The sequence below is a fragment of the Schistocerca cancellata genome, chromosome 2 (genome assembly GCF_023864275.1).
Source record: "Schistocerca cancellata isolate TAMUIC-IGC-003103 chromosome 2, iqSchCanc2.1, whole genome shotgun sequence".
In the NCBI taxonomy this organism is placed as follows: Eukaryota; Metazoa; Arthropoda; class Insecta; order Orthoptera; family Acrididae; genus Schistocerca; species Schistocerca cancellata.
In genome coordinates this window covers 699,685,880-699,702,516 of record NC_064627.1, presented here as the reverse complement: position 1 = coordinate 699,702,516, position 16,637 = coordinate 699,685,880, and the positions used below count along the sequence as shown (strand labels likewise).

General features: G+C 35.1%; 1 protein-coding gene across 2 annotated transcripts in view; it reads right to left on the bottom strand.

Moving 5' to 3' along the window:
* LOC126162478 (ATP-binding cassette sub-family C member 4-like) overlaps positions 1 to 16,637 on the bottom strand; it is a 290,715-nt gene that overhangs the window by 10,208 nt on the left and 263,870 nt on the right. For both annotated transcript variants that reach the window (XM_049919019.1, XM_049919020.1), the window contains 5 exons: positions 16,207 to 16,330; positions 14,534 to 14,704; positions 11,185 to 11,312; positions 10,745 to 10,990; positions 9,131 to 9,291 (listed from right to left, as the gene is read on the bottom strand). In XM_049919019.1, coding sequence (XP_049774976.1) covers positions 9,131 to 9,291; positions 10,745 to 10,990; positions 11,185 to 11,312; positions 14,534 to 14,704; positions 16,207 to 16,330 — 830 coding nt within the window. The remainder of the gene's footprint in view (positions 1 to 9,130; positions 9,292 to 10,744; positions 10,991 to 11,184; positions 11,313 to 14,533; positions 14,705 to 16,206; positions 16,331 to 16,637) is intronic.

The following is a 16,637-nucleotide window of genomic DNA, read 5'->3' as shown; positions in this document are numbered from 1 at the left end:
AAAATGTAGTAGCCTTTTGCACAATTCATTCTATAAAAAGTACTGTACTCTTCCTACTGATGTAAATCTGAAATCAATTTTAAACATCAGTCATCCTGTGCTACGTCATGCTCATTCCTAATCATTTTTGTTCATATCACACTCTAAATAGGTAAAAGTTTGAGAGCAATCATCTCACTCCTTGCATTTCATTGTTAGGCCCAGTGAAATATTTCTAAATGGAGCAGCATGTGCATTAGACATTGCAAATAATTTAAATCACCCAAAAATGTTTGTAATTTATTGGACAAATAAAAATACTGATAGATGCATGTACATAAACACACGTAAAATTTCAGAAAAGTCACTAGTTTTTGAGCTGCTGTTGCTTTTACAATTTAAGTACTCTGTGACACATTACCACTGATTCTGTCTGATGCCTGAGGAAAAATTATGTCATAAGACAATTTCATTTAATTTGATCCAAGGGGTAAAGTACTTTCCATTTCTCTTTGTACTTCAATCATTTCTCTCATGTTTCATTCTTTCTTCATCCCATAGCCTTATTAGCTTCATTTAATTAATTTCAGGGTCAAGGTATGGTATTAACATCACTGTTAGGTGAAAACACTTAAAATGGAAGTGTACAATTGCTTCCACTAGTATAGCTCATGTCTCTAATTCATCAGTATTACAAAAGCAATAATAGTGTGGTGTGTATGAAAGACCAAGGCATAAAATACATTGTATCACCTATATTGGAGGCTGTATAATAACACTGTAGAAAAAAGAGGGAGGCGGACAAGAAGAAGAACAAGGAGAAAGAAGAAGGCTTGGAATGTTGGATGAAATTAGAAATAGAAAAATTGGCCAGCACATTAAGGCAGGAGCAGAAGAAAGTGAAGAGTGTCCATGTTATACTTGCCGTAAGACAGATTACACCAATGGGAGTGACAAGACATCCTACAAAACATTACTAAATGCCTCTGATAACTACCTAGAACCGATAGTTCAGAAGATCGCTCATGGAAGAAAAATGTTAGACCTAATGACAACAAATAAACGTGACATCTTTGAGGGTGCCCATATTGAAACTGATATCAGTGACTATGAGACAGTTGTGGCAACAATGATTATGAAAATGGGGCACTTGAACCAATTAGGAAGAAGACACAGTTAGTAAGTCAGATAAAGAAACAGTGCTGTTGCAGCTTGAAGAGGAATGCAAAAGCATTACATCTTTGTAGGAAAGTGTAAAGGAGCTGAGGTTCTCGTTCTGGAAACGAGATAGATATGTATCTAGTGCAACAGTTCATGAGGAGGGGGATCCTCCATTTTATACAGATTCTCCAAAGAAGCAGCAACTTCTGCATAATAGATGTAAAAGACTAGGGCTATTGATAGAGAGATGCTGAATTAAACATGTTTGACTATCAAGAGGGCAAGCATGAAAGACGAGGGCCAACTGAGGTAGGCAGCACTGGCGCAGATCGCACACGCTTGAATATTAAGCTCGTCACGATAAGTAATTAATTCTATAATAACTGTCAGTTGAGTTAATATCACACCATAACGAAGTTAATTATAGTCTTTTTTATATTATCTATTGAAGGTTTCACTCATTTCAAAGTATTTCTCAAAAAAAAAAAAAGAGAAAAAATAAGGGCAGGTTTCCACATACTTTAGACGTAGGTTTACATACAAATTTAAGACACTTCTTTAAGTATTAAGTGAAAAATTTAGGTTATTTTCATTACACATATATGTAGTAGTACTGTATCTGCTCGGGGAGTTAAAGGTTTTAAGTTCTATCTTTTATTTCCTTCCAAAACGCATAAAGTATGTATCGCGCATACACAATCTTAGACCTAATTTTTCGGGTATACAAGTTTTGATTTTTAACATCAGTTTAACTGCATTACGTTACTATATTAATAGTGTACACATATATTAGTGTTCCACGTAATTTTAGTGGCTTTTGTGATCTGTAGTTAATAGAATATTATTGATATTGCCTAGATAAATTTTGTAAAATATATTGTAAACAACCACGAGTGAGAAGTGTTTGAGCTGCCGTAGGAAAGTCAGTTCTGGGGTTCTGTGCAGCTGTTGTGGCAGATGGTTACATTGAGGTGAATGTAGTGGCATGGGAATTGGTGAAGTAAATGGGTCTCTTCCATGGTATTGCAGATTATGTTCAAGGGATAGGAAAATAGCGGAACAGGAAGGGAAGATTAGAGCCCTTCAGGCTGAACTCAATAGTGCTAGGGAGGAACTGATGAGGTGAAGGGGGAAGGAGGGTGAAGACAGGTGGGAAGTGGTATCAAGGAACGAGGGGCCACGGAAAGAGAACAGTATCAGACAGTTTCATCATTGGCACAAACAATAGATTTGCCTTGCTTCCTCAGTCAGCTAAGGAAGAGGCTCAAGTAGATGTAAGTGTAGTCAGCACTCAACAGACTTTCACTAGGAAACCAACTGTTGCAAAAAAAGTAGAAAGTAGGAGAAAAGTTCTGTTGTTAGGTAGTAGCCATGGAAGAGGTGTGGCCCAGATTTTGCTGGAAAAATTAGGTGACAAGTAGCAGATCACAAGTATTTTCAAGCTCAGTGTCTGTCTTAACCAAGTGATAGAGGATGTAGGATCATTGTGCAAAGGTTTTACAAAGCAGGATCATTTTGTGGTAGTGGGTGGAGCAGGAAACAGTATTGATAGGGATCAGGGCTACAATATTGAGTGTGACCTGGTAAAAATAGCATCTGCAACGAACCATGCAAATGTTGGCTTGGTTCCTGCTTTCATGCGGTATGACCGGCCTCAACTGAACAGCTCTGTCAAGAGGGTCATGATAGAGCTATATCAGCTGCTTCGGGTGGCTACTTTGTCAACCATATGTTTGGTACCTGTTGATGGTATTGGTAGGTGGGACTTCACAAGACATGGCCTGCATCTCAATAGGAAAGGGATGGGTAAACTGGCTGGGATGATAGCAAAATCTTCAAGGGGGGGGGGGGGGGGCACCGAAACTCATGGGAGTACTTTTTTAGGCTAAGATCAGTATCCAGTTGTCCTACATTGATTGAAAGTATGCTTAATGAAAAGTTCAGACAGGCAGATACTAGTGATGTGAAAATATCACAAAATTCTCATAACAGTACAGTGAAAAATAATATTAGTATGTCACAAGATTCACATAAAAGCACAGTAAAAAATAATTTTAATATATTGCAACAGAATATCAGGGGATTAAAAAACAAAGTAGATGAGCTTCTTGTTTGTACAGAAGATTTAGAAACTGAGGGTGGAATGTACAATGCCTAGTCTGAACATCATATAGTCACAGGTATGGAAATGGTAAATGTAGGTGGATATAAGCTTTCAGAAGATGTAAGTAGAGACACTATGGAGAGAGGAGGAGTTGCCATATATGTTAAAATCAGTCATAGTGTGAAAAATTTTGAAACTAAAAAACTTTGCGTGAGCAACACATAGAAGCACGTGCATGTGAGCTTAAACTAAATAAAGGCATTTTCACAATTGTAGCAGTGTATAGGCCCCATTGGCAAATTTTCAACTATTTTTGAAAAACTTGGATTCTTTGTTGTGCTACCTGTCAGACAAAGGAAAGCAAATTATTGTTTGTGGGAATTTCAATGTAGATTTTCTGAAAGAGCCAGATAGAAAGCTTGACCTTGAAGTATTACTTGAGTCTTTCAATTTGACATCAGTTATTGATTTTCCTACCTGGGTGGAACAGGAAAGCAGCACACTGATGGATAACGTTTTCATAGACCAAGATAAATTCAATCAAATAAAAACTTTTCCTGTTCAGAATGCTCTGTCTGATCACGATGCACAGCTAGTTACAGTATATGATATAGCTCCATACAGTAATGCAAAATAGTCCTCCAAAATAGTGGTTTAATTAACGATTTAACACTTCAAAATTTTAGGGAAAGCTTGCAACAGTTAGACTGGGATGATGTATACAGGGAACATGATGCTAATTTAAAATTTAACCTATTTCATGATACCTTTGTGAGTATATTTGAAAACAGTTTCCCTAAAAAAACAGTGAAATATAATTGTAAGAAACCATGTAAAAAGCCATGGCTTACTAAAGGGATAAAAATATCTTGCAAACAGAAAAGGGAAATGTATCTTATAGCTAGGAGGAGTAATGATCCCAAAACAATGAAACATTATAAAAACTACTGCACTGTATTACGAAAAGTTATTGAAAAGTCCAGACGTATGTGCATGATGTCTGAGATTAGCACATCTGATAATAAAATTAAAGCAATTTGGAATATCGTGAATAGGGAAACAGGGCAACCAGAGCACAGGAAGACTGTATTTCTATCAAACACAACGAAAAGTTTGTTAACAAGATGTCAGAAGTAGAAAACATTTTTAATAATCATTTTTAAGTGTTGTAGAGTAAATAGGTTTCAGCTATTCATTAGAAAATGCAAGGCAGTATATGGAAGAGGCAGTACCTATGCAATTTGATAAAATTGAAATTCAACCCACCTCTCCTACTAAAATTAGGGAAATAATAAATTCACTCAAAAGTAAAAGCTCACATGCAATTGATGGCATTTCCAACAGAGTACAAAAAGCTTGTTCCCAACAAATAAGTTGGATTCTCAGCCACATATGTAGTAGCTCACTGAAACAGGGAATTTTTCCAGATAGACTGAAATATGCTATTGTTAAACCATTGCATAAACAATGGGATAGATCTGACGCTAACAACTGCCACCTGATCTCACTTCTGACAGCTTTATCCAGAATTCTTGAAAAAGTAATGTATTCAAGAGTAGCATCACATATTTGTAAAAATGAGGTACTAACAAAATGTCAATTTGGTTTTCAGAAAGGTTTTTCAACAGAAAATGCTACATATGCTTTCACTGATCAACTATTAAATGAAATGAATAACCAAACAACACCCATCGGGATATTTTGTGATCTTTCAAAGGCTTTTGATTGTGTGAATCATGAAATTCTTCTAGATAAGCTTAAGTATTGTGGTATGAGTGGGTCAGTGCACAAATGGTTTAATTCATACTTAACTGGAAGAATGCAGAAGGTTGAAAGTAACAGTACAGATAGTCTACAAAAACCAGTAGAGTCCTCTAACTGGGGAGGTATCAAGAATGGTGTCCAACAGGGTTCAGTCTTGGGTCCCTTATTGTTCTTAATACATATTAATGACTTGCCACTCTATATTCATGAAGATGCAAAGCTAGTTCTTTTTGCTGATGATACAAGTACAGTAATCACACCCAAGAAGCAAGAATCAGCCAAGGAAATTGCAAATAATATCTTTAAGAAAATTACAGAAGTCTGTTGCTAAGGTAGAATACTCAAAATTTCTGGGTGTGTGCATTGGTGAGATATTGAATTGGAAGAAACACATCGATGATCTGCTGAAACGGTTAGGTTCAGCTACTTATGCTATTAGGGTTATTGCAAATTTTGGTGATAAACATATCAGTAAATTAGCCTACTATGCCTATTTTCATTTACTGCTTTCATATGGTATCATATTTTGGGGAAATTCGTCACTAAGAGAGAAATATTCATTGCACAAAAGCATGTAATCAGAATAATAGCTATAGCCCACCCAAGATCACCTTGCGGACATTTATTTAAAGAACTAGGGATATTCACAGTACCTTCACAATACATATATTCGCTTATGAAATTTGTCACTAATAACCCATCCCAATTCAAAAATAATAGTAAAGTGCATAGCTACAACACTAAAAGAAAGGATGATATTCACTATTCTGGATTAAATCTCACTTTGGCACAGAAAGGGGTGAATTATGCTGCCAGAAAAATCTTTTGTCATTTGCCAAATAGTATTAAAAGTCTGACAGATAGCCAACCAACATTTAAAAGCAAATTAAAAGAATTTCTGAATGACAACTCCTTCTACTCAATAGATGAATTCTTAGATATGAAGTAGTAATTGCAAAAAAATCAATTAATCAATTAATTATTTTGTGTAAAGAAAACTTGTGTTAAAGTGACACGTTCCACATCATTATGAAATGTCATATTCATTATCTATGGAACAAGGATTAATGTATGTATGTAAGTTCCAAGGACTATCATAGCAGAATCTTACTGAAAGTTTGCTCAAAAAACCTAAAGAAATTCTGGTCACACACAAATGCCACCAACGTTAGTGTCAGCACACTGATGGATCACACATGAACTTAAATTGAAGGTAGGAAAGCAAAGCAAAAGCAGAAACACTGAATTCCATTTTCAAGTGTTCTTTCACTAAAGAAGATTCAGATGTACTTAGTGATGGGATAACTGACTGGCTTTAACAACCAATTGGCAAGTCAGCTGTTTTTCACTTGAATGAAAAAAATAAAATGAACCAGTGTCTGTGGTCGCATTCAGCTGTATGAATTTCAGTCACTCTTCAGGTTTGAGTGGCTTCATTTAATACTTTTTCAGCCTTTTAGGTTATACATGAACCATAACTAGGGTTACCCACTAGTTTAGGGGCAAATAAAGTGTTTTGTTTCACAGAATAATGAACAGAAAGAGTATATATGTAAAAAATGAAGTATGTTCAAAATTCATGCCTTTATTTACAAAAATAAGACATTTTTCATACCGTTGGCATTAAATTTTGATTTTTTGTTGTTGTTGGTTTTAAAAGGGGAATAACTGGTGCTGCATTACAGTTAAAGGAACAATTATTTTTTATTTAAATTTATTGAAGCTCTGTCTGTCTCCCTTCCCACTGGTTTGCATCCATCACTGATAATTTTGTTTTTGTAAATGATGTGACATGAACAGAAACCATATAAAATGATTTATTTTATACATTTGATGACTTGATCACTTTCTTTTTAAGCATACACTGTCACTTAACAGAATTTTTTTGTGAGAAATATTGATCATCTTTTGTTAATTGTCTTTGAATTTCTTTAATTAATATAGTTCCATAATATGAATCATCCTTGCAGATACTCTATATCCCATTAAATTTATCTTGAGGATCACTTCTTATCCACTCACAAGACTTTTTCCATTCCCATGCCACTAAGAATTTTGGCATTTTGAGCTACAGACAAAGTTAATGATTAAGAAAACATCTGTTGGTAACCATAAACATGGATGAAAGCTGTACTAAAAGCTACTGATTGGCACTCAATAAAAAGATTATATCAGAATGACAACAACAGTGACAACAAGCGATAACAGAGTGCAGTCAGCAACAGTGATTTAACAGTACCAAATTTTTCCACTCAGAACTGAATGTGCCAGACTTCAGCAACTGTTTTCATTCTGTTGCTCCAATATACTGGTTTCACTGGAAAGAAATGAATGAATAATGATGCTATGGATACATAAAATGACAACTGACTGAATCGAGTGTTTTGTTCAGTTGCTCCTATGGACTGATTTCACTCAAAAGAATGCATGAATAATTGAACCAATAGCTAAAAACAACACTCAGTTGTTTTCCAACAATCAGTTGAATAGAATGTTTCCATTCAGTTGTTCCTGTCACTAGAGGTGGTACCCCAGATTATTTCTCATGCCACTGCAAAGATAGCGACAAAGAGAGTAGTGTGGTGTTGAGAAACAGCTAAAACTGTTGAAATTAAACAAGCCTCCAGGGCATGATGGGATTCCTGTCAGACTGTATACAGAATCTGCTGCTGAGTTGGCTCCCTTTTTAACCATAATGTATCATAGAGTCCTTGAAGAAAAAAGGACAAGTTGTACCAGTGTACAAGAAGGGCAATGGAAGTCCACTTGAAAATTGCCTGGATGCGAAAGCCGAAACTAGTCATGCCCTTAAAGAAACTGCATGTGAAACGCTATTTTCACTTTTCTCATATGGCATCCTAAAAGCCACAGATTAAACAGTTAGGTAGATGCAGTATTTCTTTATTTCTAAAAAGCATCTGATGTGATATCACATATTGTTTATTAACAAAAGGAAAATTATGTGGGTTATCAAACAAAATTTGTGACTGGGAGAAGATTTGTTGGCAGGCAGAGAGCCAAATGTTATCTTGAATGAAGAGTCATTAATGGAAGTAGAAGTAACTTTAGGAATGTCCCAAAGAAGTGAATTGGAACCCTTGTTGTTCATGTTGTATACTAATGACTTGGCAGACAATGTTTAAAGCATCCTCGGACTGTTGGAGGTGATGCAGTTAACTGTAATGAAGTACTGTCATAAAAATCCTGCAGAAATATTCAAATATTTCAAAATGGTATGAGGTTGGCAACATACTTCAAATATTCAGAAATGTAAAATTATGCACTTCACAAATTGAAATAACGTAGTCTCCTATGAATATAATATCAAAGTTCCACAATTAGCCATATCATACAAATATCTGAGTGTAACAATTTGTGGGGATATGAAATGAAATGATCACATAGGTTCAGTCATAGGTAAGGCAAGTAGCAGACTTCAGTTCATTGGCACAATACTGGGGGTATGCAGTCAGTTTACAAAGGAGACTGCTTACGTGTCACTTGTGCATCCTATCTTAGAATATCGCTGAAGTGTGTGGTTGATCCAAACCCAATTGGACTAACAAGAGACACTGAATATATGCAAAGAAGAGCAGCATGAAATGTCACAGGTTTGTCTGACTAAGGGGACAGAATTATGGAAATGTTGAAAAACCTGAACTGGCAGACTCTTGTAGTCAGAAGCAATTAACCTGTGAAAGCCTACTTACAAAATTTTAAGAACCAGTATTAAGAGAGGAATCTAGAGATATTCATCAGCCTCTAGGGATGGTGAAAACCAAGTTAGACAAATTACAACACGCACAGAAGCATTTAAGTATTCATTCTTCTCGTGCACCATAAGCAATTGGAATGGAAAGACACTCTAATATATACAGTGCTGAGTACCCTCTACCATGGAGTTTGCAATGATTTGCAGAGTATAGATGTTGAGGTATATCACAGTGATAAAGGATGGAATGAATATTGTGTGTATTTCACACTACAGTTTTATAATTCTGCATTATCATATAAATGGCTACCTATGTACTTTTACAGTTAACAGATGTTACTTAGTACATTAAACTACTTAGAGAAATGTAAATTTCCGCATTAAAATTGAAAATTATACAGTGAACTCACTCTGGGTCAACATTAGCAGTTGCTTCATCCAAAACTAATATCTTGTTGTTTCGTAGGATAGCTCTTGCCAAGCACACCAGCTGCCTCTGACCCACACTGAAGTTACTACCACCCTCCGTCACCATAAAGTCCAGGCTTTGAACAGCTGATTTCAGTTCCACCTATACAGAAAATAAATATGTTTATATGGGCTAATTTTATTCTTCTGATAGTGCCTGAATCAAACTAGTCATAAATAAAGTCAAATTAAGTCTACAAATATTTAGGTAACAAAAATCACATATCATAAAAAAATGAAATAGAGACTGCAAGATGAAATTTATGCTACTGATTTTAGCAAACTGATCTTCAGCTGGAAAATGTGATGGTATTACAAACTCTTTCAAATAATCATGTGAACAACACTTTTAATGGTGTCTCAAATGTAAAGTGCACTTCCAATACCTACAACCAGTTCTTTTTCACTTTTTCTATAGCATTAGTTTGCTATTTGTTCCAGTAGTAAATGGGGTAGTAGCTTATGGTATAAAACGGAACTAAAAACAGGCTAAAAAAGAACAAAATAAAGTCTTATATTGCTACTCTACCAACAGCTTTGTTGTGTAAGTGATGCGGGAGAAACACAGGATATACTACACTACATCCAACCCTCACCCACGACCCCCCCCCACCCCCTCCTTAAAATTCCCCATTCCAGAAGTGTGAGATTCTGCAATCATATATGAACATGAAGAGATATTCTGTGAAGTTCGCAAGCTATTCCTTTACTGGGGTGATGGCTTCTATAATGGACACAATCAATAGTACTGTATATTCACTCTATGGCCTAAACCATATGCAGAGAAATAGTGATCTATGATTTTGAATTCTGGCAGCCAACATATTCTTAGGAAATGAGATATTTACAATATATGCTGACTAGTCCTTCTATATAAAGCCTCAATTCTACATTACATGTTGATACTTTGATCCACAGATAATTACATATCCTTCTTGTTTAAGTAATTTCATTCATGTCATTTTTCAAAACATTTAGCCAGATACAGTAAATTACATTTCACTTTGCCACTTAAGTGCACGGTTATCACCAGACTGTTCTTAACTGCATTTGCTTTTCTTCCATTTCTGTCATACTTCAGGCTTTATAAATCTTATATACAGGACATTGCAGTAAAAATATAGCAAGGCAAATATTATCTATTGTATCTATCCATAAGAGCCATCCAGATTTGTTAGTGGTATGAGAATTTGTTTTTGAAACACATTTAATTCCATAAAATACAATTTCTACCAACTCTTGCCACCTCTTCTTCACTTCCAATACACAAACAATCACGCATGTGACAACACATGCACAGTGCCATTGCTTTTGCATTTCTCTACACTGCTTAGTGTGTTTCATATTGATGTGTACACTCTCTCACTCTTGATATTTATTGGTCTGCTAGCATCTAAACAACACTCGTGAACAAATTGTCAGAGGCATTAACGAGCAGCTTTCTTCAAGGAGAAAATGTATTTCTTCAGACCTCTCTTATGAAACACTTAAAAGATATTTTGCTTCTACAAGTTTGCTTTGACAAAACCATTTTTTTTAGTATCAGTAACTATTACCTCTTCCAAAGCACTCCACAGTAAGTGATCCTCAAATTCACCAAAGGGATCCAAGTTTGATCTCAGTGAGGCAGAAAAAAGAACAGGTTCCTGGGGTATAATGGAAATATGCTTCCTCAGATCATGTAGACCAATACTGCCAGTTTCAATGCCATCAATTGTAATTTCTCCTTTTACTTTAGCTAGGCGGAATAAAGCTGATATGAGAGAGGATTTTCCAGCACCAGTTCGTCCCACAATTCCAACCTGAAACAAAAAAAATGGAAACATATATTCGCTTGCACTTCATAAATTGTGAAGCTATTAGCGACAACTCGTATGCTAGACGTATGTTTCAACAACTAAATAGTACTTTGACAATGAAATGATGAAGAATGCCTGGCATTCTCTCTTGTCCATAATTTTACTAATTATGATTAAAAGGCGAATTTGCTATTTACCTTATGCCTTGGTTGAATGACAAAGTTTAGATCCTTCAGGACTGGAGGATCAGCTTCACTGTATTGCAGACACATATTCCTAAATTCAATGCGTCCACTAGATGGCCATTTTTCATCTGGTTTCCTTCCTGTGATTAGAAAAATAGTTTTATTGTGGTTGATATTTATTGTAATAACTAAAAATAATGAAACCAACTAGCCTATAAGAAATAAAAAAAACATGGCTCAGAAGGAAATTGCAGACCTGTCCTGTCTTGACCAAGCCTGTTTGGAAAAACAATCAATGAATTATAGACCAAAAGAAAATTCTCATCTCATTCATAGAGCCATATACCACAGTTTCCTGCATTGTGTGTACAACTTTAATCTGACGAGATATGACTAAGTTTTATACAGGATGTTACATTCACATTTTTTCACTTTCAAAATCTAAGTGAGACGTTTCACAGGTATGAGATATTTAGATTCATGAGTAAGCTAGAATTATTCCTTGCTGCTATTCATTACTTTATTAATTTCAGAAATGCCATCATGGGAAAGAGCTTCATGGATGTGAAACAAGTTAAATTAAACATTAACAGGCAAAAGCACTCACTGCAGGCAACTTCTTTAATGTATACTGCTAACCAGTGCTACTCTCTTCACACGAGATAAATATGAAGATTAATTCTAGCTATTACTTTGTTGTTACAGCAATGGCTTGTAAAAATAAGTTCCTTTGAACAAAGCCACTGCCCTGCCTCAACACTAGAGAGCTGCCCTTTTTCTCTGATAGTGTAAACTAAGCATCAGTGTCACTTAACACAGAATACTATCAGCTGTCTGTATAATACTAAAGTTAAAACCTGTTTAGAATTAATATTATCTACAGCTCTAAATATTCTAATAAAATATCAAATAAGTGGCCAATAAGTTTTTATTTTACATTTGCTACGAATATTTACAGTAAGGAAAGTGGTGGCTGAATGTACATAATTTAGGAATAAATGAGGCCACTCAATGAATAGCACAAGCATAGAGTTGTCGACAGGTGCACACAAAAGAGAGTAAAAGGTTTGCTAGCTTTTGGAAGAAATTCTTTGATGAACTAGCATACAAATACACATATTGTGAGCCCAGCCGATGTGTGTGTGTGTGTGTGTGTGTGTGTGTGTGTGTGTGTGTGTGTCTGCATGCTCTAGCACATCAAGGGATTTCATCCAAAAGCTAGTTATCTTTTGTGTGCGTATATTTCCAAGTTCCTGCCTGGTGTTACCCATCAACTGATTAATGATTTTTACATCAGAATATAAACTTCCATTCCGAACCCTAATCTATATGAAAATAGTTTATGCTTATAATATTCTGGTTGTGAATTACACAGTTCATTTTAAATAAATCCTTATTACTAAGTAGAAACACATTAAGGAGTAGCTGTTTTGTTATGTAAATGTGTAAGTCCCTAGGCCCACATAGAGGCTTCTATTTGGTTAAGGCTTGTGCAAGGTGTTCAGTTGTCAACTTCACACAATATTTTAGCTGCAAAATTCTTAAGAATAAATACTGGCCTTAGCAGTACATCTAAGAAAACCATGCTACTGGACAGCATTAAGAGAAAGTATGTAAAGCATTCCAGTGAGACTGCCTGCAGTTCAAAACCATGAGAGATATTTGTAAGTGAAAGTTGGCTGAGCTGATTCAGCACCTGAGCCACCCCAGTTGGTTGCCTAAAGTTTCACATACAGACCTTCATTTAGTATGTGCTTATTGATATCAGTTTCTGCTATTCAGAGGTCATTTTAATTCTGGTTGTCTAGATAGCCCAAGAATTTCATATACAGACCTTCATTTAGTGTGCTTGTTGATATCAATTTCTGCTATTTAGAAATCATTTTAATTTGTGTAAAACTGCTTGATATATTAGTTTCATAAGACTGAGTTAAGCTGTTTGTTCTGTATCAGTTGTAAGTTGTTCGATTATTGTCCTGGTGGTGTCTGTTTTGGAACTGTTTGGACCCTTTCTGAGTATATTTGTATGATCAATAATAATAGAAAAAAACAACAATGTGACTTGGAATTTGAGACTGCAGTTGCTGTAGAAAGCAAGTTTTACTACAGGACAAGAGAAATGTATTGTTATGCATTTTGTGAAATGTATAAAAAAGTTGTAGCCTTTGGCAAAACTATTTATGAGTCATAACTAGTCAGTCACGTCATAGTTATGCCATGACGTAACATACAACATGGTAATTTCTAACATGCTCAGTTGTAGATAAAGCAAATGGCAGGCTTCATTTTATATGTATGATGGTAGGAAATGGCTATGTGTATATAAGAGATTTCTTGAAAAGTTCTTGTTTTCTTCCTACTGAAATACTGAAGTTTGTGAGATCCACATAACATTGAACTAACAGCTATAAGACTGGTGCAAATGGCCATGGTCTTGTTAGTGGATAGAGAATTTAAGAGAAACACTAAAAAAAAATCTTAACTCACATCAGTTAAAGATAGGCTACATGTTATCAAAAGCCTTAGCTTGAAATTGCAAGAACAAGCCTTCGGAGTAGATACTATGAAATTTTTCAGGTTGCTATGGAAAAATCTTCATACAGAGTGCAGAAGTAGGTTATTGAGAAAGTTTCATAGTTAAAAAATCTCGTCTTTAAGTACTTCTAACACATTTTCAGATACATGCCCATGTGGCTCTCAACAACTGGAGAAGAAAGATAATATAAGATGAAAATTGGGGACCTTTTGTAGAATAAGTGACCTTTTTTTGTCCGAGAAAAATATATTTGTATCGAAGAATAAATACAAAACAACAGGGATCCTTTATGACCATGACATTTACAAAATTAATGTTACTGGTTACTGACAATCAGCATAGCACATTGAGACTTTTTGTGACAACTGTAGATACATCATCACACATGTATCAGTCAAATGATGTTGCTTATTTATGTGGGGCAAAGTACAATTTACAATTGTTCAGCAATGATTGCCCATTATTTAGTCTTGTTTTGCTACACGTTGCAATAGGTGATCAGAAATTCTATGTCTTAGTTGTTCTCAACACTGTAATCAAGTATTTAACTTATACTGTTGGAGTTCTGTGGATGGTGTTAGCTATGTATGTGGAATGGATGTAGGAGGCTTCAAGACTCAAATTATGAGTCTACTGATGTTCTGTGAAAAACATTTCTAATCTCATTTATATCTAATAACCAAGAACAAATTTTACTTTGAGAAATCCAATAAATTTTAAAACAACATCATATGTATAATGAATTTCTGTTTATGAAATATGTGCAACAATTCAAGAACCTTGCAGGACTGTGCACCATAAGAAACTGCTTAAAAAATTTCATACCCTCTTCAGATTCTAAACTTGGTTCCTTTTCTATATTGGTGTACTCCAGCACTCGCTCTACCGAGGTCATTTGGCTGACTACTTCAGTGATCTGCAGAATTCCATGTTGGACCATAACTGTCAGGATCAGTGACTGTGAGATAGCCAATCCTACATTTGCTCCTGGTACATCTGGAAAAATTAAATAAAATTTTGAAATATTGTGGAAGACAAATTTATTTTTTACCAAATTACATAAAAAATTTTGTACTGAGAATATGTTGTTTGTTGACTGCAAAGACTACAGGTAGCACAGACAGTAAAGAAAACCTTAGTTCCAGAGACTTAGTTGACCTAAGCTTTACTAGTCAGAAAGGTAATACAACTCAATTTTATTTTCCAGTTACTTAATGTGAAACAGACAGTGAGATTATCCCTCCCCCCATACCAGACCCACATACTGAAATTAAAGCACTCCAGCTATAAAACTGGAATGGTAAAAGAATAGCACATAACATTAGTATCACTCAGTGCAGTATTACTAATTCTGCAAACAGTGCAATACTATATCTTGAGTCATTCTGATCACAGTTACTTTATGCACTTACATCTGAGCTAAAAGAAAACGGCATAAGTAAATTAAAAGCCTTCAGATGGAAAACAGGAAAGTAATATTATGTAGAACTGACTAAGGACGGCTTCATAGTATGTCTGCATTTTTGTGTTATTCAAGATTTTAGACTAAAATGGTATGATGTCTGATTTACTCTTCAGTAAAACAGTAAATTGCTGACATTATTCTCAGTGCCTGCCCAGATGTAAAGTTGTACTTTTCTATTCTTTTTACATTTTTCCTCTCCTTTTCTGTCAGTGGTACATCTTTTGTTTTTCATCTTTAACACCCAAATCTTAGTTCCAGAGTCATTTGCATTATTATAATTACTTTCTTTGTGTTTTAATGTTCTTGAATTCTCTATTGTAAAATTTTTCATTTTTTCTGTCACAAGCTTCTTCCTCCATAGCATTGCATCTATTAATTTCTTTTGACTGTGTATGTCAGTTCCTGCATCTTAGTGTGCAGACAGTTCATTTGCACTTGTTCTTGTGTTGTTTTTTTACCAAATGTCTTATTGATCTGCTTTTCTCTTCCTTACCCATAGATAAATTATTTTGTTTTATTACCAGCTATCAGAAATTTTACTGTGAAAGATTGTGACACTTTTACTGGATTTTGCAACTGCTGGAACAGAGATTCAGTCTTGTGCAGTTGCAGAGAAAAGAAAAATGGGAGAGATTCATTTTCTGTAGTTGCAGAGAAAAAGATCAAAATGTAAGTGGTTCATTCTTGTGGAAATGCTGAAGAAATAAGACAAATGAATGAGATTCCAAAGGATTGTACAATCAAACAGATCTCTGTAACAATAAAAGTAGCAGAATATCTGTTAGTTTCAGCTAGTTAGTTCCATGGATCACTGATGTGATAAGTTGTAATGATGTGGAACGAGTCATTTTACAGTGACACATATCAATGCATATGATCAACTGAAGTGACCATAGTTAATGATAACATTTGTGGATTGAAAATTACAGTGCACTTTGTCATGATCTAGATTTATAAGTGCTACACAAGCCATCCACCATCACTGCATAGGTATATCCACACAAAAATAAATTAAAAACCTGTATTAACTTACCTCCTCCGAGAACAAGAAAACTGAATGTGACAAGTGTAACAAAAATTGCACTCAAACAGTCAAGCCAGAAACCAAAGGCTGTTCCAGTAGCAATGAACTGGAACCATGCTGACGTATGCAGATCCTGTAAAGATAAACATAAATGTACAAAAATGGTGTGCATAGTTAAAGCAGCTCTCTAATGCTTAACAACAGTATTATTTGAATTTCATATTCTACAGAGCAAGAAAATTATAGGTCAGCCTGATGTAAAGTTTTGCATGATTTGCACCAGTAGTAACTAGGTATGATAAGTAGTAGTAAACATGAATTTTGATACTGAGAGCAATGTTGTTTCGACTTTTGATATATACATAGAGGACAATGAACTTTCTGTATATAGTAATAGGGATTTTGTAGTACTGACACTTCATTTATGTAACTTGATTAGC